Here is a 27,604-nt window from a genome sequence, read left to right as displayed (position 1 = left end):
TCTGTATTAAAGAAAAAAAAGTTAAAAAGTTTGTGTTGGAGTGTGACCCCCCAAGTGCGTCACTGATTATCATATCTAATTGGTGGGAGACCACCAGCGTCTGTCTTGTTTCGCTTATCGCCACTTTTTATCTCCTTTCTGTTGGCAGTGCTGCACTTCTTATCGGTGTCTGTCGTCGTTACAGCTTTGTAGAATGATTGATTTATGTCATGTAATTTTGCTCTGCATTACTGCTTCCCTCTCAAGCCGTGATTGATTCGACTGATTTGCTGGAGTCGGGGCTATCCTGGCGTCAAATGATGATGGTTATCAAAACCCATATCCAATACCTCTTGTGCACCTTTCCATTATATTGCGATTGCCTTATTATTATTATTATTATTATTATTATTATTATTATTATTATTTACCCACGCTGATGAAAAGGAAGGGCAAAGCTAATAGATTACTTATTGAGAATAGCTGACGGTTAGAGATAATAGAAAGTACAGGTATTGCTACCCCTTGCTGTGCAACAGGCTATTTATACTGTAGGACACCCGAAAGAATTTCAGTCCCACAACACATGCCCGACGATGACCTTCTGGGTTTAAGGGCGAAACGTTGCAAGAAGAAGAAGAAGAGGAAAGAGAGAGAGAGAGTGAGGAGTAGACGCTCCTAAGCGAGAGGAATCCAAAATGAGTCGTTGAGTATCTTTTATCTAGTTAGGCATAAGATCCAATTTGTACTGTATTTTGTATTATAAATTCAATTTGACAAATACCACATTTTTTACATGAATCCCCCATTTGGCGTTTTAATAGCCAATTTCAGTATAGGAGAAAAGTCAGTAATAAGAAAAATAGAGAAACTTCTATTCAAAATAAACATGGCTGAAGTGAGCTCAGTTTTTGCAACTTCTCTGGCTGAGTTGCCTTGTGCTACTTGCGTCCTCAGCTCTCTCTCTCTCTCTCTCTCTCTCTCTCTCTCTCTCTCTCTCTCTCTCGGACGTAGTATCTTTGTTAAGTTGCTATCTGCTCATTTTCTGAGCATGGTGATTATTATTATTATTATTATTATTATTATTATTATTATTATTATTATTATTATTATTATTGCGTAAACAGAACACTGTCGAACTTCCTGTGACCTATAAAAGATCGACAAGTTATACACGATATATATATATATATATATATATATATATATATATATATATATATATATATATATATATATATATATATATATATATATATATATATATATATATATATATATATATATATATATATATATATATATATATATATATATATATATATAAAATTTCCGACCGTCTTCGCATTTAATCTTCAAGAGGACTGATCCAAAATGATAGATATCTACAATATGTATGCTAGAGAGGTAGTGCAGACGAACATACAGGCTGTTGGAAAAAAGTATTCATACTTTGTAAGCAGTAAAAACAGTCTGAGCAATTATCTCATTTACATCTGAAGTTATAGTGTTCCATTTACAAATCTGTGCGGACGAGCTCACGCCGTTGCTGTAGACCTAGGTAGACCACCTTTCTCATTGTCAACATTGCAAAAAAATTTTTTGAAGTGTGGAAGTATATGGGTCGTGCTTATACTTGATTACCTTGGCTGCCACTCATATTCTTAATTAAAGCTTTCTTGTATAAAATTGTATTTCAAAATAATTATTTTCAGTTTATTATTGGCATAAACGTTCATCACCTGTTCAATTAATTGATGACATATCGGTTTCGCTTATATGAACGAAAATTGCGTTATTCTCATGTGCTTATCATAGACATTTTTTTTCTCTAATGGTTTTCCAGTACGACCAGTATAAAAATTGTCACATGACCCACCTGGGAGGCGAATTCGGAAGAATTTTGATAGCGATCGTTTCAAGGTATTATTATTTGTAAAGTTCTCAAGGAGGTAAGAAATATCTCTGAAATTGTTAGTATATGACAAAAGCAGAAATATGGGTAAGTTTTTTTCTTTTTCTTTTTTATTAAAGTGGTTTTATGCCACCACGGCCTCTCGCTCATGGAGAAACCCCTGAATGCTATAGTTATTTTCCATTTCCATAATGCAGTCTGATGCTATATTTATTATATGAATGGATAGTCATTTACAATTACATATGACTTTTGAGTTATTGCGATGCAATACGTTATATATTTTTCCCGATAATTGTATGCTAGTCTCGTGTAAATCGACCAGTCCCGATGAAACCGCACACTGCTCGATTATTCCTCTCGTAAACTTGTCTTACGTATCCAGAAGCCTGTGGGTGAAGGGTGTTTCTAGAAATGGGAATTTCCTTGCCTCTTGTACGGCTGCCTTCTGCTATTTACATGGGTACGAACGACACTCACTGTACGTATGTGGACAAATTGCCGGTTTGGGAGGAAGTGCTTCCTTTCATCTTTGTCGATAAAGAGTAAATATGTTGGTGATAATCATTCGCAGAACACGACGATTAGCGAGTCCAATAGGAAATTCCATGTTGCGTCATGGGAGTTCAGCACCACAGCTGATCACCTACGTCATAGGGGTGAATTGCCACGTACTCTTGTAATCGTATATATCGATTGTTTTATTGATGCGTCATTTGTTACATTTTTTTGTAAGAAAAACCTAGTGAACGTCCTCTTATTGAATGGGGTTAGTTTACAGTGAAAGAATTGGCTTCACGAGCCAAACAGGGAAGAAAACAAGTGAAGGAAAGGAGCAACCTCTTAAGTGAAGACTACTTGGCAACTCTTCATTCAAATAGTGGAGTGACGCAGACTCTCTCGGTTCTTTCGGCGGCAGTGTGGGTTGAACACTAGTGGTGAAAAGAGGTGTTATTTCATCGGCCGGGTTCTTTTTATCAACCAGATTGTCATTTTGCCCCTCAAATCATATTGGTGCCCTGTTGATATCGGTTGTGTGCCAGTGTAGACTCTAAAAAGCCAAAGGGAATAGTGTTTAGGTGCGATAGTTCGTTTCATAACCGGCTTACATCGGGGTGGCGATTTCTTCCAGAAAATTCCTGTGGAGGTCGCACTCGCAGGAATCTGCTTGAGATTATCTAAGAGACATTCCAGTAAAAAAAAATGACGATGCTAAAACCCGGCGAAGATCTAACCACTTCGGCCTACAACAATGCCCGCCACGAGAACACTATGGGCTTTCCGGACCCACTCAGAACCCACCAGAACCACGGGCTGACGACTGCCCACAGTCACCTAGTCAACGCCAACCACTCCCGGTCCACTGACTTGGGCCCGGCAGTCGCCTGTGATACCCATGCTAGTCGTTACTCCCATAGGCCTGCTGTGCCCAGCGGCGACCCCATCACGGATCAGATCAAGGATTCCCGCCGCCTCTCCGATTCTACGAAATTGGGCGGCGGTGTCGGAGAAAGTACTGCGGGCGGTGGAGGAGGAGGAGGCGGCGCGGGCGCGGTGCAGCACAGTGTAGGGGCCGCCCGAGGACTGTCTAGTTTAAGTTCGCGGGGCGCCGTTGGGGCTCTAGTCATGGTTTATGGTTCGGCGGAAGTCTGTTCTAGAACTCAGTGCGGTTTGACTTACCTCCCCTATAAACCTCATCAGTTGAATAGTCACCATCTGCGCTCTCATTCACAAGGGTAAGAGCAGGAAATCATTATTATATATATATATATATATATATATATATATATATATATATATATATATATATATTTGTTACTCAATAGTTTATTGCTTTTCACCATCACGACCTTGTTAACTTGACCTTTTAACAAGTTGGTTCCTTGATTTATTTTCCTTATTAAAACCAGTCGCTTCGATAGTGAAGCTTCAGTAGGCTATTGAGTGTAATAATATTGTAAATTATTATTTTATGGATAGAGAGTAAATTTTCTCCCACTAAAGAGACCTGTAATTAAGAATTAGACATAAGTGAAGACCATAGCCAAAGATCAACCAATCTATTCGACAGCATAGAATAACTGCTATCCAGCAGTTTAAAAATGCAATGAATATTGTCCCATAGCAGCACCAAAAATGTATATTGAGGTAAGTACTTCGTATTATTGGTAGGTTTAAACTAACTGCTTGCCTATTATAAATGAGGCCAATGACTTTGTGTTTGCTACCGGTTGCTGTAGTGTTTTTGGTTCACAAGTTTGCCATTTCCTTGTTTAATTTCCATTGGCCCCATTGGGCAATAGTGCCGTCAGTGCTCCTGCCACCTCATGCTGTGCACTGTAGGCAGTACTTGAGGTTCTTTGCAGCAACCCCTTTCGTTTCTTTTACTATATCTCCTTTCATATTCTTTCTTCCATCTTACACCTAACACCCTCTCCTAATAATTGATTCATAGTGCAACTGCCGGGTTTAATAACTGTTAAACCTTTCAAACCTTCTACTATCAATTTCCGTGTCAGCGCCGAAACCTTTGGCCCAAATTCTATATTCAATTCAGTTTCGATTGGTTAGTTTCGCCAATAGTTTGAAAGTGTTGCGTTAACTAAGTTTGTTTTAAAAAAATTCTGTTAAAAAATTACACATCAGTCAGAAAGCCAGATGGAACCGGGATGAATCATTCTTTATGTAACAGTTTAGCAAGAAGGGTCTTGCACCATTGAAACTTTGGCAGGGTATTGGCTAATCATCTGTACTAAAGGTCCACATTTTTAACCATTTCTCACATTTAAGAGTCATTGCATTAGTGTAAATCTGTATTAATTAGAACTATTTAATAGAGGCTTTATATCGACGAAGGTTTTTCTAGTGTTACTCGTTCGTAGGGGAGTTGCTTCAGGGCACATCATGCGGTGCACTGTAAGTATCCCTTAAGTTCTTTGGAGCGTTCCTTCGCCCCCTAGCTGCAACCCTCTCATTCCTTTTTACTATACCTCCGTGCGTATTCTCTTCCATCTTATAATTTCCACTCTCCTAACAATTGATTCATTGCGCAACTTCGAGGTTATCCTGTTACATCTTTCAAACCTTTCTTAGGCCTACTGCCAGTTTCTGTTCCAGCGTTGAGTGACCTCATAGTCTCATCGCTTGGCTTTTAGCTTAAATTCTATATTCTATGCAATTCAAGTGGTATTCTAAAGAGGACTTCTCGATTAATGAGATCCAGGGAACCATAAGGTTTGCGAAAAACTGTATTGGAGAAATAGGAGAGCATAAAACATTCAAGAATATTAAGTCTTTCACAATTTAGTAGTCCGGTCACCTCCCAATAAATCAAAAACATTATATTTAAATATATGTAGATCTCGCCCGTCTTCGGCCTCGAAGTGGGGAAGGGGGTTGGGGGGAGGAGGAGGAGAGGGAGGGGGGGTAAGTTCTCTCGCTTTCTGGTCCCAGCCAGATTATGGCAGATTGCATCCCTGCTTTCTGCTACTTCGCGTGCATGGATAAAAACTTACCAAATTGACTGTTACCGTGGGCTGCGAATGATGAGGGGAGGCGGGGGGTGATTTCCTTTGACTAATCTGCGGTTACTAAAGAAATTGAATAATATCTAAGAGTTAGTCTTGTAATTTTTTATTCCGAATTGTTTTTCAAATTATTATTATTATTATTATTATTATTATTATTATTATTATTATTATTAATTGATGCTGCAATACGTCCTTGTACTACATCTCAATTTTTAAAGGATTAAAATGCTTTAAAGACAATTTTGTAGACTAATGTCTGTTTGGAACTGACATAACCCAGTCACCACCACAAGCTCACCTACAAAAGTTGCTGCCATCATTGTGCTGGAATATTTTCCTAGTCATGATTGCTTGTGAACGTCGAGTACTTGTAACGACGTGCAGTCTCTCTCTCTCTCCTCCTCGTCTCGTCCTCTCGTCTCTCTATCTTCTCCCTCTCTCTCTCTCCTCTCTCTCTCTCTCTTTTTTCTTTTTAGGGACCCGTGTTCGATTCTTGAAACCGGTCAAAGAGGGACGAACGGGCACGTGCCCGAAAATCCAGCGTCCTCCTGGTGACCTGAGCAGTGGATCAGTATAAATCCTTCAGTAGATTATGTAATTCAATAGTTATAAGAGATTTGCAGGTCATAGCTTTGGCGAAGGGGGGGAGTAGGAAAGAGGAAAAAGATAACTAATAATCGTATACGTTCGTGTTCAATGTTGCGTCAAGTTTATAACATTCAAAACATGAGAAGAGCTTCAACGAGTTGAACGTCGTCCTCATAACCGTAAGATCCAGTGGTCCTCATTCGATCCTGTTTTCGGGCGAGGGAAGGAACAGTATGGACACACTTGCTCTAATATCCAAAATGCCCCTGTGGATGTAAAGTGTACTTAAGTTGTGCCAGGTTGGTAGTTGATAGCAGTTGGTCGTTGTCACTTAACCACACCCCACCTCAGTGAAACATTTATCAGGTACTGCATTCTCTCGTATCCTTTCTTTTTAACTATGACCTATTTCATTTATAGCATTTTTGGTGGTTATTTTTGAGGTCGAACCAATATGGACTGGATTTTTTTGCCTGCCAAAAAGCGCGTGTTGTTGATTACCGTTGGATCTACTTTTATCAAAGACGATTATTGTTTGTTTGTTTGTATGGTGTTTTTACGTTGCATGGACCCAGTGGTTATTCAGCAACGGGACCAACGGCTTTACGTGACTTCCGAACCACGTCGAGAGTGAACTTCTATCACCAGAAATACACATCTCTCACTCCTCAATGGAATGGCCGAGAATCGAACCCGCTACCACCGAGGTGAGCAGTAAACACCAAACCAACCACGCCACTGAGGCGCTAAGACGATTATTGTTACCTGCCTTGGTGAAGTGAGATCAAAACAGAGAGAAAAAAAAAGTCAAACTGGCAGTTAGTCGATCAACAGTACCCTAATCGAAAATGATTGGACAAGGCTACGTTAGGATTAGTTTCACCTTTTCGTTCAAATTTGTGTAAGTAAGCTACAGAAGTAGTAATTATCAACTGCCCTTCTGATAATCCTTTTTGTAATGGTTCTGTTGCCCCAATGGAGAGTTGATGTTGTTAGTTTGCTCACTATAACCATATGATGGAAAGAGATGAAGCCTTTGTGAAGAGAACGCTTCAACAATTTTTGTTCGTCGGTCGGCTGAGCTCTATCAAATTTATAAAGTACCCAGTTACTGTTCAGCAAATAGCCAACACCCAAAGCATAAGACTTGAGCTCAAATACTTTTCCGAAAGTGTGTTTTCAGGAGTGTATTTATATTCCTTGATCATCTGATTTGGTTACACCAAAAGTCGCTTTGTGTAATTCATTTCCAAACTTGCAGACGCTGCAATCCACCTCAGTTGCAGTGAAAGTGTGCCACATTCCTTGAGGCCTGCAAAAGGTTTGGCAAGGTGGCGGGCTGGGTTAGGGTCAGGATCGCTGCGTTTAAGAAGTATATATAGCTGCTAGTATGTATGTGTGTATCTTCATACATACATATAGGTGTAATTTACAAGCTTTGAGAATATAATATATCGCTAATACACAAGTGAAAGGATGTGATTACTACGATACTAAACCCATCCTAAACAGTTATAGAAACAGCATTAGGCAGTAGAGGATTATAGCATTTACAGACTAGAAATTGGGTCGTGTTGACTCAATACTCAGTAAGGCCAAGGTCGCTCAGCATTTGAAGGTGCAGTGCCCATTTAATAAGAGAGTCCAAGCGTCCTCTCTCTTTTGGCTCCCGTACCCTTCCTGATAATCAGCTACCCTCCTAGGCGTTTTTAACAATGATTTTTTATCCAACTACGATACCCTGGCGCAGTTATCGTCATTGTACAAAGTTCACTTACCAACTCTGAGTCGCCATAAATAGATTGATAAATACGGGAAGTAAATGGGTAGGGCTCATGTGATCTATTCACGTGCGGTGGTCGTAGGCAGCTGACAAGAACGAGACCTTGGGAAAGGGACTTCACAATTTGTACGTACCTTTTTTTTTTGTTTTTGTCGTCTTCCAGAGAGACACCTTTCGGGTCCATTGGGAGTGTGATAACTTCAGGGTTTGGTATTTTGGAAATATATTGTGGAAACATACGTTGTATGAATGGATTCCCCTTTTTATAATGTCACGATAACGGCGATAGATAATACGTAACGAGTGATTTCGTAATGATATTAATCATTGTGGTATTCGACTGGGATGATGAAGTGTTATCGTCTCTCTCTCTCTCTCTCTCTCTCTATTCTCGCTTCTCCTCTCTCTCTCTTCTCTCTCTCATCTCTCTCTCAAATTGTTATAATTATACCTTTATGAAGTCATTGTAACATGAATTCACGTAACCTACCCATGCTGTATATGCTTATACCCTTATTATACTTACACTAGCAGTGTATGGGTATTTCCCATATGCAATATATATGTACTGGTCCAGCCCCCTTTTCCTTTGGTAGAGCTTAGAAGACAGGCAGCTATTGGCTACTACAGTGTGGCCCATGTGGTGCACTGTAGGCGTTATTTGCGTCTTCGACGCGTCCCTTGGTCCCCTAGCTGCAACCTCTTTCATTCTCTTTTAGTGTACCTTAGTTCATAGTTTTTCTTCCATTTGAATTTCAGCCCTCGAATAATTGTATCATAGGCAACTGCGATGTTTCCCTCGTTTTACACCTTGCAAACCATACTGTCAATTTCCCGTTCAGCGCTGAATGGTCTCATAAGTCCCATCGCTTGGCCTTTGGCCTAAATTCTATATTATTTTCTATTCTACATTCTGGGTTAATAGAGTTAGGTCCGTATTAATGCACGTTTGTATTGAGGACTGATGAACCGGAAGTCAAGTGCTTTTTATCTGTAGAACAGTTGGGATGCTGAAGTTAATGAATAGGCTAAAAATAGTTGTATTTGTCAGTAACTCTTACTCTTTAGAATAAGACTGGACACTTAGAAAGCGATAAATGAAATGTATTAAAGAACCAAATGTAGTAGTGTGACCTCATACCTCGTTAGGTAAAAGGCGTTTTGTATGATACTGACCTTGCTTTAACTGGCAAGGAGAGTACTGAGGGTGTAGCTGGCTTGGCACTCCACGAACTGTCAACTATCTGATGATTTCCGCACCTTATTTCGAGAATGTTGCATCCTGGTCGATTTTCGTACATTTTTTTTTTTTAATCCTGAGATCACTTTAAGGCAGAATTTCGTTTGGAGGAACTTCACTCCATATTCGTTGTCTCCAAATGGTAAGGCACCAGTGTACAATGTTAAAAAAAAAAAAAAAAAAAACAAGGGTTTTAACCCGATATGTAACCCCCGTTGGGCATTAATGTATAATTATACGAAGGTAATGACCTCCAAGAAATATTAGTCTTATATAACTACCCCCGAATTTTGTTGGGGGGTCACTATCCAATAAATAAATAAATCGTAAAAACTCTGATTGACATATTACGAGCTTAGTGATATCATTCCAGTTCAGATTCCATAATATTAGGTAGGAACCGTTGCCGACTGAGTCGTGTCTGCCTGTAACGGTAAATTCGTGTTCCAGGTCGTTCATTACTTAAGAGCAGTATCTCCCGCTCGCGGAAGCACTAGTGTGCTTTTTATATCACCACTGATGCTCTTTGACTTTACTTGGAAGTCTTTGAACCGTGTTAAAAGTTGAACTTGTTTCTTCTATTGAGACTTCATTAGCTAGATGCTAGAGGTTACTTTCCTCTCTCTCTCTCTCTGATTAGTTTTCTTCGCCTGTTACTTGCTTATTATGTCATCAAATGAACGAGGTCATTCATTTGTTATGAATGGATTGTACGCAGCAAAATATATATAGTCAACTATAAACACATACACACACCTTTTTTACTGATGGTCATGTTGACTCTGGTCTACTTCCTAACATTCAGTTCCGAAGTCATATTTGATTCCCCCCCCCCCCTACTCATTCCTCGAAATAATTCGATTCCAAATGAGGCCTCGACGAGGTAGCCCACTACCTCACCTGCGGAAGGATAGAAAAATACGGTAGGTATAATTCAAGTGTGCTGGTATATATCTGCTGGATAGTGGCAATATGCACTAGAGCAGGATGGCTCCTCTATGTAACTTAGCTTATGAAACACATGGTTGGGGGTTTATATAACTGTCAGGTACCCAAGGGAAGTAAGTACTTGTCCCCGCCTTACAAGACCTCTCCCCTCTCGTCTGCGTGCGGGAGGGTTGGAGTTGGCGACTACGGGTTATGAAAAGAGTTCATTGTTTTTGGTCTAATAAAAAGAAGTGTATATGCGCGCACACACACAATATATATATATATATATACATATATATATTATATATATATATATATATTAGATATATATATATATATATATATATATATATATATATTATATATGTCTTCTTATTAGTAATTTATTTTGTGTAGCATATCTTAATCCTGTAATTGATCTACATGAAATATAACGTCAAGGTTCGGCATATTTCCCCAGTTTTCATTATCATCTTAAAAGATTTTCCTTTGCCTCATGGCTACGAAAACCTAAAACCAGGCACGGCATGTGTAAACCGCCTTCCCAGCCTTTCCATTGTTATCATGATCGTGGAAAATTCCACAGTGGGGCGACGAACGATCTCTCCTGCAAAGGTACTAGAGGAGTAGATTCACATCAACCGTGCATTGGATGTCTAGGCCCGTCTCTTACGACGCTCCTGATTGGCTGTTGATAAGCCAATGACAGGGCTGGAAACTTGCAGTTTCTCTCGAGCGTTCACATAGGCAGGATGTGTGTTCCTCCTCTCGCAGGGATACGTCACCCGTCTTTCAAACGTAACTTCAGGAGAGGTGGGACACGTATCCTGCCCATGTGAATTCTGTCGAGAGACTGTGATTTCCAGCCCTGTGACTGGCTTATCAACAGCCAATCAGGAGCCTCGTAAGGTACGGGCCCGGCCTAGACATCAAATGCACGGTTGATGTGAATCTGTTATACAATGTACTCCTCATCTGTACTCTTCCCGCGTTGCATTGTCTGAGCGGGTTGAAAAATCGTCCCAGATCCGGTCGGTCAGCAGCAGTAGCTGGGTGCTGCTGCTGTCTCGTCACAGCGGGTGCTGGGCGCAGGGGCTGCGCTCGTAACCGCATGGCAACAGCAGCTCTCAAAGAGGTCCTTTTAAAAGTAGTCTCATGCGTTCGATCGGTCATCAATCCCTGGCTGGACCTGCTGCTAGTGAGGTATACGAAGGAAAGTGCCAGCCAGTTCATGCATTCGTAAAGGGGTTGTTTACCATTGCCTCGGGACATGCACTCTCTCTCTCTCTCTCTCTCTCTCTCTCTCTCTCTCCTCTCTCTCTCTCTCTGAGCATCTTTCTCCTAAATGTGGACTCGCATGCTTTTTATTTTTAATCTCAAGGCCTGGTTGAATTTGTTTTTAATTGACGTGTAGTTTTAATTAAGACGATCTGTTAATCTTTTATACATTTAATTCAAGGGTAATTCTGTCCCCCCCCCCCTCCCCTGCCCTAAGAAGTTGGTCCTTGTTGGACGAGTGTTAACGTGCTCGCCTACCAATTCGGTAGTCGCGAGTTCGATTCCCTCGCTCTGCCAACGTGGAACCAGAGGAATTTATTTCTGGTGATTAGAAATTCATTTCTCCGTATAATGTGGTTCTCATCCCACAATAAGCTGTAGGTCCCGTTGCTAGGTAACCGATTGGTTCCTATCCACGTAAAACCATCTAAGCCTTCGTGCCTGCCCTAGGAGAGCTGTTCATCAGTTCAGTGGTCTGGTTAAGTTAAGATATACTTAACTTGAATTTGTTCTTACACGATATACAAACCCGTGGTCCTTTACATTAGGAAGTATAGTAGAAGAATACAATTGAGTTTATAAAAATGTGATTTTACTGTTATATATGAGAGACTGGTGTAGTGGCTCTTTTTAGAATTATAATTACATATAAAAGTTTTCGGCCATCAAGAACTTTTTCCAACCCTTTCAGCCAAGTCCTGCCATCCTCCTCCTCCTCGGTCATCAAAGGAAGAGGTTCCTTAAGAGGATTAAAGCGGTCGGAACGAGACTCGGGAAGGGGGGGTGGGTGGGGGGTGGCCGCTCGGCCGAATTGGGTGTAATTATTCCACTTGGAAAGAGCGCGGGTTGGAATCGTCAGAGCTGTATATATACGGCTCTGGGAATCGTGACAGCGCCTGCGCATATGTAGAGCTGCACTTCTTAACTCTGGAGCGGCGGGTCGTGACCCCTGTGTTTTTTCAGGGGGCACAAAGGGTCGGGGATAATGTAATTTATTTTCGTATATTTGGAATAGTCAGTTAGCAATGTACTGGCATTTGTAGAGGCTATGTTGCCTTCTTCAAGGTATTTGATCGTGGTATTTTCATTAAACCTTGGTCGTCTTCTCATCTTGTTTTATCTGGCCTTTGAACAAGGTTCGCCATTTCATTTTATCTATATATATATATATATATATATATATATATATAATATATATATATATATATATTATATATAGATTATAGTATATAGTACTAAGATATATATTATATACACATGCATACAATGCTACATACGCACAAATTTTGGAAAGCCAGTAAAAACGTCTACATGTAAGTTTACCGTTATTTAAATTGTCAAAGTATTAAAATAAAAATAAAATAAATAAAAAAAAAAACTTGAAAAGCGGAAAGACCAGCACTTATCTCAGTTAGAGCTAAAAGCTGAGTGGCATCCTTCTCTCCTTCCAGTTTTTACCTCCAATTTTAGGTACGGGTCCTTTTGCCTTTGAAGTTTTTATGTTATTTATACTGTTTTAATGTATTTTTGCATCTTAACCGCTGTCAGCTTAGTGTGCGCTGGTTATACTAATTCCTTGTTTTTTAAAATTTACTTTAGCTTTTAACATTTTGGGCCATTTTACAGGCCAGAAGATGAAACTTGGTAGGGTCTCGAAAATTTTGCCAATCAAGTCCGATACCACAAAATGCTATGCTTTTTGTAATCCATTTTATTCATATATATATATATATATATATATATATATATCTTACACTAGATTCGTCATCAATTATGGACGTGAATTTCTGAGCTACACATATATATTAATATCCTTGCACTAGATTCCTCATCAATTATGTTCGTGAATGTCTCAGCTACACCATGTGTATATGTAATGTTTAACGGTGTAATATATATAATATAAATAAAATATATATATATAAATTATATATTTTAAGCTTAATAAACTAAATTCTTCATGCTATTATGTTCGTGAATTTTACGGAATTTCTCAGCTACACCTCTCAATTTGCTAGAAACCATTCAGCCAATTGGATCATCCAGATCAGAGGAATAATATAAGTCCAGTAACATCCTCCTCCAGCACCAAGAGTTTCAGGGATTTTGTTAAAGTGGGAGCAGAATCCGCTCCAGAGAGGTTAAAGATAACCTGGCCATGCTGTGACGACTGACGAGGTGAGGGGGTTCCGTGACTCTGCTTTCTCATGCGCTGTCGGGTCTCCCCCCCCCCCCTCCTTATGGCTTGACATCATCCCTGTTGCTTGCTTGCTTGCTTGCTTGGCTTGTGCATCTGTCATCAGAAGCTCTTGAATGATTCTGTACGTCGAAGAGTATTTGTGGTTTGGTTCTTCATGATTGGTTAATAAAATGTATATCTGGAATCACAACTTTTGATTGGGTCGCTATTCTGAATATAACATATGTGTGGAGTTGTTATTTTCATGGGTTGTATTCCTGATGTGTATATACTAGTATCTAGGATAGTATTATTCAGGTGAATTCTGTTGTACATTTTAGGGATACAAGATTAAATTCATTGCTGAACTATAATCATCAATGCTTGTGGATTATTTTATGATTGAGTTCTACTGTTACCGAAATACGTTTGTGGATTATATTATGGGCGAGTCCTACTATTGATCGAATATATATCTAGATTTTTCGTTCAAGTGTCGTATTTTTGTACGAACTCATTTCTGTCAGAAGGGCTGAAGTGTTTTCCTACTTAGTTTAACATCTTGCTTCATCATCTTTGCTCTGGACAGTGGACAAAGTAAGGCAAGGCAATTTTAGGAATCGGTTACGTAATGCGGTCTGGGTATTGCATCATTTGGCAGATCAGACGAAGAAGGGTCCCAGCTAATACACTGATGTGTTTGCGATATGAATATTTGAGGGAAAATTAAAGGGGAACTGCACGTATTTATGGGCGTTTAATTAATAATGTAAACTTCGAGACCAGGCTCCTTTCTCCTAAAAGAAATTCCCCCCCCACCCCCCCCCCCCCCCCCCCCACTCCGAAGCCGGCTGAAGAGGGACAGAGAATTTAAAGAATGGAGCTGTATGGACGAGGAACGGCATGGTGGTTGGGCGGGGTTCCCGTGGTGGCTGTTGGGGAAGGGGGGGGGGGGGTTGTTCTCAGTTGCCAGTCATGTCTGGCTTTGCCAACGGTGGCGGTGGTGAATGTGTCCCCCCGGGAAGGGGTGGGGGGAGGGGGGGAATCCCGGCGAGCGTTGCCAGCTAGGCAATATTGATTTCGACTGCCGCCTGTAGTAGGTGCTTTTTTGCTTGTTTCCCATTTTTAGACAGTAGGGTTTTTATGTCGATAACGGAATTCATTACAGTTTTACGTATTATTTTAGGTACACGAGCAAGAGGATAAAGCAGGCTCTCTCTCTCTCTCTCTCTCTCTCTCTCTCTCTCTCTCACTCTCTCTCCTTCCTCTCTCTCTCTATCCATAAATGCACACGCCTCGAGCATCAGCATGATGAATAATTATGTCTTACATATTTACATATGTCTTAGCGTAATCCGCATTGAGTTTGCAGCCAGAACAGGGAATGCTAATTCATGTGTAGTTTGTGTTAATTAGATTGCATCATTGCTTGCCCTCATTAAAAGCCGTTGATAACTCAAGTGTGACGTAGCTATGCTCAGTTGCCGTCAGTTGTGAGAAACGAAGATTGGTGGAATAGTCAATCACTTCCTTCCTATCTTTATCATTATTATTATTTTTATTATTCGCTGCGAAGTATTATGGGAAATGTTATAATTACAAAAAAATACGGTATAAAAATATGGTGCCATGGTTGTTGCAGTAGCTTTATTATTATTATATATTATTATTATTATTATTATTATTATTATTATTATTATTATTATTATTATTGACTATATTGGCAGAATTTACAGAATTTATTTTATTCATTAGAGGCATTGAGAACATTCTGTATAAAATAAATTCTGCCATTATATTCCATAAATCATTTGAATGGTCTGTTTATTATGTTAAGGTACTCATACTGTCAAAATAGCAGTAATATACGAGACCATCAAGCCGCAAATCCCCTCCCCCTCCCCCTCTCCTTCCCCTTCCCCCAGGGATGTCACACAGACTCCTGAACAATATGGTACGGCTCCAGAGTACCTTCATAAAAGACTGTACCCCAAGCTGGCCAGCAGCAGATTGAGTGCAATTCATTATCCTAGTACTGTCGAAATTACATGGCGGATTCAAAGGGATATTATTATTATTATTATTATTATTATTATTATTATTATTATTATTATTATTATTATTATTATATGTTCACTTTGGATTTGGTCTCTTGTATGATTATTGCGAATTACAGTTAAGTATGGGTATAGTACCTGCAATTAGGTGTGTTTGTTCTGTGTAAATTGTTAATATTCCTGTGTGTTTTGTAGCTTGATATTGAATCGTTATATATATATAGTTTTCCATGAATTACTTTCGTATTATAATTGTTGTTATTATTATTATTATTATTATTATTATTATTAATTGTTTATGTTGGAACTGACTTGTAAAATATTACTGCAAGTTGAGAAAAGCTGGCTTTGTGTATTATTCATAGTATGAAGGATTTTACAAGAGTTTACCATCATTACGGAGGTTATTGCTATTTTTGTAACTAATTGTTTATGGAACTATAGAACTTTCCTAATTCCACATTTTGTACTTACATGAACTGGATGGACAAAACCTTAGTCAAGTACGTACTTTTGCGGCTGCCACAGCCAACATCAGAGGGCCACACACAATCTCGTGACTTGTCATCTGGCACTGGGGACGAAATTTCCCTCTCTCTCTCTCTCTCTCTCTCTCTCTCTCTCTCTCTCTCTCTCTCTCATAAAAACACATTATGTAATGTAACAGTGACAGTTCCGCGACTTATAATAATCTCTCTCTCTCTCTCTCTCCTCTCTCTCTCTCTCTCTCTCTCTCTCTTCTCTCTCCCCGTAACGATTTACAGTATCAGTGATATTTCGTAAATTTCATATCAGATAAAAAAATATTCATCTTGAAATAATGTCCGTTGCTATACATTTACCACGTTAGATTACTCCAATGAAAGTAAGTTCTCATTCCTCACCAGAACGCCTATTTGGGACTTTATACGTCACATTGACGCCTTAAGAGAATGCGTAGCTGAAATTTGAAAAAATAAATAAATATAAATTTTTTTTTTGGGGGGGGGGGCGGGGGCGGGGGGGGGGGGGGGGGGGGGCTGGCTTTGGCATTCTGTTTTTCGTAAGTAATACATATAGTTGGCCAGTAGTCGGTGCTCAGTTCAAGGGCATACTGCCAGGGTATTTGGCACTTTGGCAGCATGTAGCCCAGTGTTTGCCAGACCCTCCGATGGGAAATTCATCCCCCCCACATTTTTTTATGTATACACATATATATTTATATATGTCAAGTTTTTATCCCTATTTTCCTCGTGCTGTAGTGAGCTTTAATGGACTTGAAAAAGCGAACCTTACTTTGGGAATATATATATATATATATATAAATATATATATATAATATCATATATATAATGTATATATGTGTGTATATATATGTGTGATATATATATATGTATAATATATGTGTGTGTGTGTGTAAAATATAACGTGCGCGCGCTTGAGTGATTGCATGAACGAAAGAGTACATTACCTTCAGAGTGGGTTTTATATCACAAGAGACAAGAGTTTAGAGAGAGATGTTCTCATACCAATATTAGGGATTCGTTAATAAAAAACTACCATACAGATATTCCCAAAAGAATTTTGAATGGATAAGAATGTATGAAACTAATATAATATATATCTATATATATATATATAATATATATATATATTATTAATATATATATGCATATATATATACATATATACCATATACATATATACATATACATACATAACATACATACATACACATACATACATACATACATACATACATACATACATACAGGGTGTGTGTATTGTTAATAACTGTAGATTTGTTATGTATATTCCATTAGTTAAAAAAAGTAATGGTTCCGTTCATATGATTAAACTGTTGGCAGGAAACCGAGGGGGGAAACTGGTTTCCTCTGCTTAGGCTCTCAAAAATAGAACCCGGTTTCCCTTCCATGCCCGGAGCTTGGAACTACTGCATTGCTTGTCCTTGGTGTGGTTCGTACTCCGTAAATATTGATGTTTTGCGTAGATTGAGTTCAGTTCAATGGTATTATGAGGAGTAAATCAGTATAATATATGTGTTTTTTTTTATATTAAGAGCGTGACTGTAATTACCCTCAAGCTCGAATCAGATTCTGTTTATGTGAAATATCTTAAATGAAGTGTCTGCAGTCGTGTAAAACTGCGATGCCATAAGGATATGCCTGATATTAATAATTCTCTTCTCTCTCTCTCTCTCTCTCTCTCTCTCTCTCTCTCTCTCTCTCTCGTGCGCGCTTTTCACTTCCTTGGCTTCCAACCAAGTGGCGTTGTTTCGAAATATCAATTTCGATTCTTTTTTCCCATCGAGAACATACTACTGAAGTTGGTAGTTTGTATTATCCAGATGTTTTAGCTAGTAATTTTTTTTTTTTTTTTTTTTTTTTTTTTTTTTTTTTTTTTTTTTTTTTTTTTGCAGCTTTGTAGTATCAGGCTGCTTGATGTATGTTCTGTACTGTTGTAATTTCTTGAATAAAACCTGGTATTTAGAAAGATTTCGACATGCCATTCAGGGCACATGCCTCACTGCCATCCTACGTAACACATGTTTCGTGGTAAGCCTGAATCGTAACAACATGATATACCGTAGCTTATCAGTTACTTGGCTGTAAGGTCATTTTTATTTTTGTCTTTGACCTGACATTTCATTGGCCAATTGCCTTGTAATTAAGCCTAACGAAGGCCTGTTATGGCATCTCTGTTGAATAAATAGGGTATTTCTTTGTTGGCTACCCAACAAATTATGCATGATTATCCGTTTCATGTCACGCGGATTGATGGATTGACTGAGGTAAAGTTCTCAAACGTCGTTATTAAAGATGGTTGACGCTGATATATTTGTATGACGAAATATCAAGCTAGGAAATACCGTAGGGACGTAGTGCCGTCAGTGTACCTCATGCGGTGCACTGTAGGCATTACTTAAGGTTGCTTGCAGCTTCCCTTCGGCCCCTAGCTGCAAATCCTTTCGTTCCTATTATTGTCGAAACAGAGTCACAGTTGTGTGTGGGTGCATATGTACCCTTACATAACTGTGGGTTTGCTTCTCCATTTCAAGACACTTGTTAATATGGGTATTCTTTCATTCCTTTTACTGTACTTCCTTTCATTTCATAATCATTCCATTTACTGTCCCTCCTCTCATATTCATTCCTTTTACTGTACCTCCTTTCATAAGCTTTCATTTTACCGTACCTCCTTTCATAAGCTTTCCTTTTACTGTCCCTCCTCTCATAATCATTCATTTTACCGTACCTCCTTTCATAATCTTCCTTCCCATCTTGCTATCCAACCTTTCCTAACAGTTCATTCATAGTGCAACGTCCAGGTTTTCCGGTGACACCTTTCAAACTTTCTTACTGTCAAAATTCCCTTTCAACGCAAAATGACCCAATAGTTCCCATCGCTTGGCTTTATAGCTGAATTTTGTATCCTATTCCCTTCTCTTCTCGAGGTAGAAAAAAAGAAAAAAAAAACTAGACAGTAGGAAGACTTGACTGTAGGAAAAGATGTCTGACATTCTCGGAGAAAGCTGTTCATAACTCCTGTTCCCAGAATCTTCCCTAAAGGCCTTGTGTGCGTCGTTAGGGCAAGTGGGCTTCGAGAGAGAGAGGAGAGAGAGAGAGAGAGAGAGAAGAGAGAGAGAGAGAGAGAGACATCGTGGATTACTTGTAGATTGGTTCCTCCCCCCCCCTCCCCCCAGGGGTGGGGGGGATGGGGCGTTCCTTTTCTAGGTATTTCCCCTGTCTGGGATCGGTCGTTATTTGTGTTGGGGGTGTGTATGTATGCATATACACACACATGTGTGTATGTGTATACATGAGAGAGAGAGAGGAGGAGTTGGTGTGTGTTTGTATGTGTATATTATATATATATATATATATATATATATATAATATATATATATATATATATATATATATATATTATATATATATATAGAGAGAGAGAGAGAAGAGAGAGAGAGAGAGAGAGAGAGAGAGAGAGAGAGAAAGTTGCCTCATTTGACCGTATAATTGTTCGGTAAAAATGTAGGGATCGATCGCCCTTCAATTATATACTCGAAGGTCATCCCAAAAGAGGCAATGGCGGACGATGTAATAATGTTGTGCGAGTTGCAGTACAGTTAACAGCCATTCAGTCGTTGCTCCTAAGATGGGTTCCATGGAGAAGGACACCAAAAGACATTTTGATCTTTGGTCTTTCAATTTCTTCAGTGCAAAGGTTCTTCCATGTTTCTTCTTTGTAAGAATAATGTAATACTCCGGTGTATTTATGCTAATGTTTCATGTAAGGAGTATTTTTTTCTATAGGTCTACATTTGTTTTCATTTATTCCTACAATTTCCAGTACAGTATTTAATTGGTTTTTGCTCTATAGAGTTTAGATGTATCAATTGTAACCCATGTTGTGTTTTCACTTTTTTTTCACATTGATAAGATTCCATTCCCCGACTTTTCTTTGTAGGAAAAACGAAGTCTGGCCATTAAATGGCTTTATCGAGCCCAGCCCTAAATAAGCCCCAGGGGTTGGCCTTTGGCCTAAACTCTATATTCAGTCAAATAATAAAGAAATACATAATCAAAAGATCAAGACAAGAAGGTGTAACTCAAATGGAAGCTGTCGATCCGGCTCTTGAAAGGCAGAAGATTACGTGGATTAGACAGAGGCTGAAGTTGGTAGGGAATGCTGGTGTCTTTATTTTGTAAACTTGAAAAGAAAAAATCTCTCGGGTTCAGGGTTGGAATGTAAACAGAGAACTCCAGTTGAGTTTTAGGTTTTTGCCTTGAGCCGATTGCCAAGTCTGAGTGTTGCTGGAGAGAGAGAGAGAGAGAGAGAGAGAGAGAGAGCAGACTTTCTTTTGAAATGACGGGCACAGAGAGTGATTTTGATCATACCTCCGAGTTTTATATACCTTCCTGTAAATAGATTTTGCTTCTTATTCAGAAACAAAATTAGCCCTTCTGGGAATTAACACCCGAGCCACTTCACAGGTTTTTCTGTATCAGTTGTCACTCGGATGTTAAGCGTTTGATATATTTAACTCTGTTGACAACTACTCCAATCACGCCCGCCATAAGTTTTGTAAGTGGAAACCAGCTTTGGTGCCGTTCAATTTAGCCGTCCGCTTCGACTTTCCGACTCCTCAGATGACCTGAGCAATGAAGGCCTCCACACACCTACTGGTATTCCCTCGCATGAGTATTGGACAGGTAGAACCTGCCCAGATATGCCGTCAGGTTTAGCGGCCTTTTCATTTCACTGCAAGGCCAGATTTCGCATTCTTGCGGTTAATGATGTAATAACAGATCAATGCCAGGCACCGGGCCTTCATGGTTGTGGTTCCCTAGCAGAATATAAATGGCTCTGCTTGGAACCAGCGGAAAATCTGCCTGAAATTTGATTTTAGTTCCATACCAGTTGTCATTCTCTGGTCTAATAGTGTCAAATTTTCTGTCTTAATTACATGTCAAAATTGTACTCTTAATTGCGTGTCAGTTTCTCTTCTCTCAAATTTTCTGCTCTAAGTGTGTCAGGTTATCTGTTCCGAACACCTTTCATAATTTCTGTTTTGTGTGGCAGATTCTCCGCTCTAATCAGAAGTCTGATGTTCTTCCGTAATTGTCATTCTCTGTTCTAATTACGTGTCAGATTTCTACTGCGCGTGTCAGTTTCTCTGTTCCACTTGCGTGTCGTTTTATTTTTATCGAATCGCGTCCGATTCTCATCCAACGAAAGGTCCCCCGTAATAATCCTTAAATTAGAATCGTCCCTTCATTAGAATCGTAAGTCTTATTGATCCCCTTTGCTGTTGTAATACCCGTGTATTTTCCCGGGGGCCAATCCAAGTTGACATGGTGCAAATTGATAATCTCGTTTGCTAATTGGCTCCCTGATGTAGATTTGTATGACTTCATCACTTTTGCGTTGTCTAGGTTCAAGGTCTTGGGAATTTCTGATATCCTCGACTTCTGACTTTACGAATATAATGTTCTTATACGGCAGTATCTCTGAAGCACATCACCTCACGTTATGAATTAATTAGATTTCGCGTGGTTTCATAATTTATGAATAGTTCTAAGTTCAAGGTCTTGGGAATTTCTGATTTCCTCAGGAAACTATTGCCTTTTGACTCGATGAAAATTAAAATTGATGTTCTCAGGCGGCAGTATCTTTAAGAATTCATAATCGTGCTTGGTAATTATTCTAGAATTCGTATTTTCAGTGTGATTAGTCTACAGGTGATATTCACTTGCCGTAATTATTCTAGAGTTAAAAGTCTCATGCGCTAATGATTTTGAATTGTCTGTTACGTTGATTGTTTTGAAATTAAACTTACGATACGGTAATTATTCTTGGAACAGCCTGTGATGTATACCGCTTGCGACCAAGTCGCCAACCGTAGGGGCTTAGTGCCGTCAGTGCACCTTATTCGGTGCGCTGTAGGCATTACTTGAGGTGATTCGCAGCGTGTGCGCGACCCCAAGCTGCACCCTTTCATTCCTTTTACTGCACCTCATTTCATATTATCTTTCTGCCAATCTAACTTTCCACTTCATAGTGCAGCTGCTTTGAGGTTTTCCTCCTGTTACACCTTTCAAACCTTTTACTGTCAATTTCCGTTTCAGCGCTGAATGACCTCATTGGTCCCAGTGCTTGGCCTTTGGCCTAAATTCCATATTCAGTTCGAACACATGATCCTCTAAATTTGTCCAAATGTCTGTTGCAGTATCCCAGCCATGTGTCGGGTTATATTTGGAAATGTCACTTACCACTTGATGTCCTTGGAATTGGCATTATTTTTACATTCGACTTATAAAGATCACACGTTTGTTATACAGTCCTGAAAATTCTGTTTTGTGTTGTGTTATGAATTCTCTGAATATTTTTTCTAAAGTTATATTGACGTCGAAACGATTTTATATGGAAATATTCTTGGTATTTTATAAATAATCGAAATTTGACGTACCTTGTCAAAACTATAATTGCCATCTTTTACGTTATGCAAGTCGTAATATTCCGGGTAATGCATCACCCAGCTGTTGATATATACTGAATTATTTTCTCTAAAGGTAAACAATTGTGATAGAAGCTAGGAGGAATCATGGGGTTGCAAATTCGTGATTATCCAAAGCTTGATGTATTGTCATGCAACTGTACCCTTCCGTGCTTTCTCCTCCCTCCTCCTCCTCCAACCAGGATGGTACTAATCCGCATTATTGCCTTAATTGCTAATTTCATTATAGTGTGTTTGCTGTTTTATTTCCATTGACAGCAGTCCGGTGGATTGAGCTCTGTAGCTTAATTACCTTTAAGCTTTATTTAAATCAGAATCCCCCTCCCCTTTTTTTTCCAGTATTGAGCGAATTGTGATTAGTGATAACCAGTTCTGAAGGTCGCGTTTCGTGCATTTCTCATGAAATAAAAGCTCTCACCAGCGGCTTTAGTCTTGCCTTACCTTCTAGTGGGCCTGCATGTTATTGCAACTCGTTTGGAAGTAGTTTATAAGTGTCGAAATCTTGAAGGTCAAGACTTGAGTTCTTAAAGGGGTTTTGTCCAAGAAAGAAGTCGGAGTTGAGGTCGTGTGGTATGTTTAGCTTAAAATTGATATTTTTTCGAGGTTTGCGTTGTTTTCTTATGTGCAACTGATCGCAGGTAAGGTTTAGACTTACAAGACTTTAGCTTTAATATTATGTTAACAAAGCAGTCAGGTTTCGTTTTGTATTTTCGTCAAATTGCTTAGTTTCTACAAAGGAGTTTCGAACTCTGATATCCCAGTGAAAATTTTACTGGTTTTTGGCGTCCTACTTTCATTTTAAAGTGAAGTACTGAAAAAAAAAAAAAACTTGAAACCGAGGTATTACATTTCGATTATCAGGTGCACAAGTCAGTTTTTCTTGCAGATTTATATGTTCAGATTTCCAGTCGAAATCGGAAGGAGACATATGTCAGGTGTCGCCAATAGATGATTATCAGTATTGCAGTAGCAATATGACAAAGGTCATGGGAATTGTTGTCGTTATATCAGTAGGTGGAACCCATTCACGTGGAAGAAGCGCACTAAAGGGGCCATAGCTTGAAATTCAACCTTCCAAAGAATGTAGGTTCCAACCCCCTCACTGTAGACCCCACACTGCATCAGTAAGTGGTCATGATACATAACCAGTGATTTTTCATCGGCCTGGGGGAGACGCGAACCTGTGACATGTAAGTGACATTCCACGACACCAACCACTATACCAGCGGTCCAAGAAGTCTCACCTGGGTCTTCTGGGAGCTGACCTGCAGATATTATTCAAGACTCGTCTTGCCCTTGCTGCCACTGGCGGTGGCGGCCAGCTGCTTCGTTTAAAGGGCTCGTGGTGAATGTTCCGCGGTATCGGTGACCCTCCAAGTACTCACCTTTAAAATGTAGACGGGGAAATCCCCCTTTCTTCATTAGCTTTGCTTCTTTACCAACTCTCGTCTAGCGCGGCCCTGCTTCTATTTGGTTTTGCATTTTTACCAACTCTCGTCTAGCGCGGCCCTGCTTCTATTTGGTTTTGCATTTTGTTAGCTGCGCGCTAACAACGTATGGTGTGATGAGGACCGTATGTACACTGGTTTAACTTACAGTGGCCTTTTTACCCTGCTACTACCCCGTAGACTCCCTGAGACCGGTAGATGTAATTTTGCAATATATATGTACACATATATTCGATAAATCGCACGGCCCACTACATATTAATTGGCTGATACGTAATTATCATGTCTGAAAATAACACTCATGTTTCCTTAAAAGACTGTATTTGTGCTGTGAAGTCGATAAACTTGGGTTTCATGTCTGCAAATATAACCTTGTGGGGGGTGGTTAGTTGTGTAAGGGTGTTTATCCTGAAGTATGTCATGAACAAAGAACAAATGTTTCTATTTGTGCTGCTGAACAAAAGTGGTCCCATTCCGCTTTCATGTTTTCATAATATTGTTGATGTTATTGGGCAATTTAAACACCGACAAATATTATCTTTTTATGTCTTGCGTAACGCAGCGATTATAAAGCTTTATTGTATAGCAGTTTTTATATATTAATATGACCTCTCTTATCTCTCTTTGGTAATCGATACGTTTAACAAGTTTCCATTTAGGAACTTGTTAAAATATTAACTGCAATTACTCGGTAAAAAAAAAAAAAGTTATAAATCGGCTTCCTTTTTTTTCTTGATCGTGATGCGGCACACATTGCGTGCAGCATGGCTTTCTGTGTTTGTGTGTGCGTGCGCGTGTGTCCGCGGACTCCCCCAGCGAGGGGAGAACCGTGTGTGTATATGTGTGAGTGCGTTCCCCGTTGTTCCAGGGTCGGCGCAGTGACTAAACATGCGGAGGTGATGGTTCGCTCTCCCCTCGTGCGTCCTGACTCCCCTCTCTCACACACACACACTCACTCACCCACTCCCCCTCCCTTTCTCTCTCTCACACTCTCTGTCGGCTTCAGTAAGTGGCCTGGAACGTAACGCGAGAGACACGTAAGACAGACTATCCTTCGTTACTTCGTGCCGTCCTTGTCCTATCAGTATTTCCAGAGGCCAAAAGAGGGGAAAGGGTCTTGTGTTCATTCGTGTGTTCATTGCCTGTATTCTGCTTCCAGTGTTTGCTTAGTTCATGTCTTATGTGACTCCGAGGAGTGTGTCTTCGTCTTTTCTTTTCCAACGAGACGTTCTTGGGTGTTAGCTATCTCTAGGGTGTAAAGTGAATATCCACGAGAAAGGTGATCATTGGTTGAAGGTATTGAAAGAATAGAAGTGTTGCATTCCAAACGGGGAATTGCAAAGAAGTGATCGGCGGGTGACACGAGGCGCTAGCATCGCGACACCGGTGTCATCCAGGTGTGTGTGAAATGTGTGCCGCATCGATATAGTCGCATTTTTTTGCGGTTCTTCTAGAGCTCCTGCCGAACCTCCGTCAGGACACCTTTAGTCGAACGGAAAAACTGAAGGTCAGAAGCCGTAACCAGGCTTTTGAAAGGTCACGCCGACTCGTGGATTCTTTACTTGATCTGTGATATAAATTTGGGTAAATTGGCGAGGAACAAATGTTGACTTCTCGATCTCGAGGTACCGCTGTTTCGAGAAGGTAATGCATTCTTCGTTTGGCTTTTATAGACGTTTGTCATCGGTGGTCGATGCTGAAGAATCCTTTCATCATTCTCATCCTTAATAAGAACCCGACTGTGATTGTTAACTGTGGTATACTGTGATCGATTACACTGAAACACATTTCATGTAGTCTTAGTATACTGTTGCCAAGAGGAGAGCTTAGAAATAGTGTGAGAGATTGACCTGGAATTCGGGAAAAAGCCGAAGTCGCTCAAGTGTCGCTTGGCATTAGAATCCCTTGACTGCCGATCCGGTGATTGAACGTCGTCTCCAGGTGTGATCTTTCTTTTCACGTTAGCGCAGTCATCCTCGTGATTTTCCCCCTGAGCACCTCCGCCGACGCCTCCCGTCCAAACCTCGAGTAGTCGTCCCCTCCGACGTGAGAGAGAGAGAGAGAGAGAGAGAGAGAAGAGAGAGAAGAGAGAGAGAGAGAGAGAGAGAGAGAGAGAGAGAGAGAGAGAGAGAGGTCCGCCCAAGGTCTAGCGTCCGCCTATGGCAAAATGTGTCCCGCCGACTACACCAGCCTTCCGTCCGCCTACCCTTCATCATACCTCCGACGCAGATACCGTCACCTCAGCCACTGCGGGTGCGACTACCCCTGCCGCTGCGACGACGACCTCGCAGGACCCTACGGGTGCGTGTGCGTCGGGGGACCCTACCTGTACGACCACGTCTGCGACTCCGAGCCCTACTGGTGCGGCCGGTCCTCCTGCTCGTCCAAGTACACGTGTCACGACTACGACCCCTATTACCACTACCTCGACCGATACCCTTACTACTACTCCCCCTACTACCCCCGCTACTACCACCGACCCCACCACTACTACGGGAACATCCGCTGCTCCGGGAAGTCCAAGTACTACGGATACCTGTACGGACGCCCTTGGCGATGGTGGGACAAGCGAAGAGCCCTTGCTGGAATCCCTTGAGTGGCTGCTGGACACGCCCTACACCTTCATCAAGCTCATCTACGAGTCTCCAGAAGATAGGCCGTGCATCTGCTCCAAGTTTGTCAACAGGGAGGACGACCTGGATGGGTAAGTGGTGAGTGAAGTGTTCCTTCCCGAAGACGAACGAGGGTGAGATGAATAATATCCTGAATATCCTGCTATCAGCCGAGGACGTTTCCCCCTTATTCAATAAGTGCATGGTGAAAAACGAGCATTTTCGTTGGTTCCTAGGTCTCATTTTGGCAATACGGTGCCACTGACGAGACTGCAGGGTCGTTCTTTCAATACGGTGAGTAAAAAAAAAAAAAAAAAAAGTTTCCTCCTTCTATGGTTCAGACACGAAGGCTAATAGAACAGTTTCCTCCTGTGGGTCAGACGCGTAGACCAATAGAAAAAGGTTTCTTCCTTCTATGGGTCAGACTAACTCGGATAGAAAAGTTTCCTCCTTCTATGGGTCAGACACGAAGGCTAATAGAGAAAGGTTTCCTCTTCCTATGGGTCAGATACGAAGGCTAATAGAAGTTTCCTCCTTCTATGGTTCAGATACGAAATAGAAAAATGTTCTTCCTTTTCTGAATCAGACACGAAGGCTGATAGAAAAGGTTTCTTCCTTCCATGGTTCAGACACGAAGGCTAATAATTAGAAAAGGTCTCCTCCTGTCTTGGTTCAGACAAGGAGTCTACTGATCCCTTTAAAAAAACATTAAGACACATCCAAACCCCTACTATTGAAAGTCGTTCTCTTGCGGAGGAAAACGATATCGTATATCATTGAGATTGACGTCATGGCCGGCCCGATGGCCACCATATGTACTTGATGATCTTTCACCTCGATTATTATCATCATTTTGACGCCTGAAGAGATGTTGGAGAGGGTCAGTTCGAGATTAATGAAATTTTAAGCCTTCTTTTTAAACCCGGTATGGGTCTCTCTCTCTCTCTCTCCTCTCTCTCTCTCTCTCTCTCTCTCTCTCTCTCTCTGTTATCTGAGTAACTGCAGCATTGCGGTGGTTTGGAATATTCTCTCTCTCTCTCTCTCGTT

General features: G+C 40.3%; 1 protein-coding gene across 4 annotated transcripts in view; it reads left to right on the top strand.

Moving 5' to 3' along the window:
- LOC135195813 (mitochondrial adenyl nucleotide antiporter SLC25A25-like) overlaps positions 1-27,604 on the top strand; it is a 206,596-nt gene that overhangs the window by 156,846 nt on the left and 22,146 nt on the right. Inside the window, exon 1 of one of the 4 annotated variants that reach the window (XM_064222296.1) lies at positions 2,795-3,630. The exons of 2 other annotated variants lie outside the window; for them this stretch is intronic. In XM_064222296.1, coding sequence (XP_064078366.1) covers positions 3,098-3,630 — 533 coding nt within the window. In that variant the 5' untranslated portion in view covers positions 2,795-3,097. Of the gene's footprint in view, positions 1-2,794; positions 3,631-26,050; positions 26,650-27,604 lie in introns of those variants that run through there. One more of the 4 variants, XM_064222295.1, reaches the window with a different exon arrangement.

This window comes from Macrobrachium nipponense, chromosome 16, assembly GCF_015104395.2.
Source record: "Macrobrachium nipponense isolate FS-2020 chromosome 16, ASM1510439v2, whole genome shotgun sequence".
Taxonomy (NCBI): domain Eukaryota; kingdom Metazoa; phylum Arthropoda; class Malacostraca; order Decapoda; family Palaemonidae; genus Macrobrachium; species Macrobrachium nipponense.
This window is presented reverse-complemented; position numbering and strand designations above follow the sequence as displayed.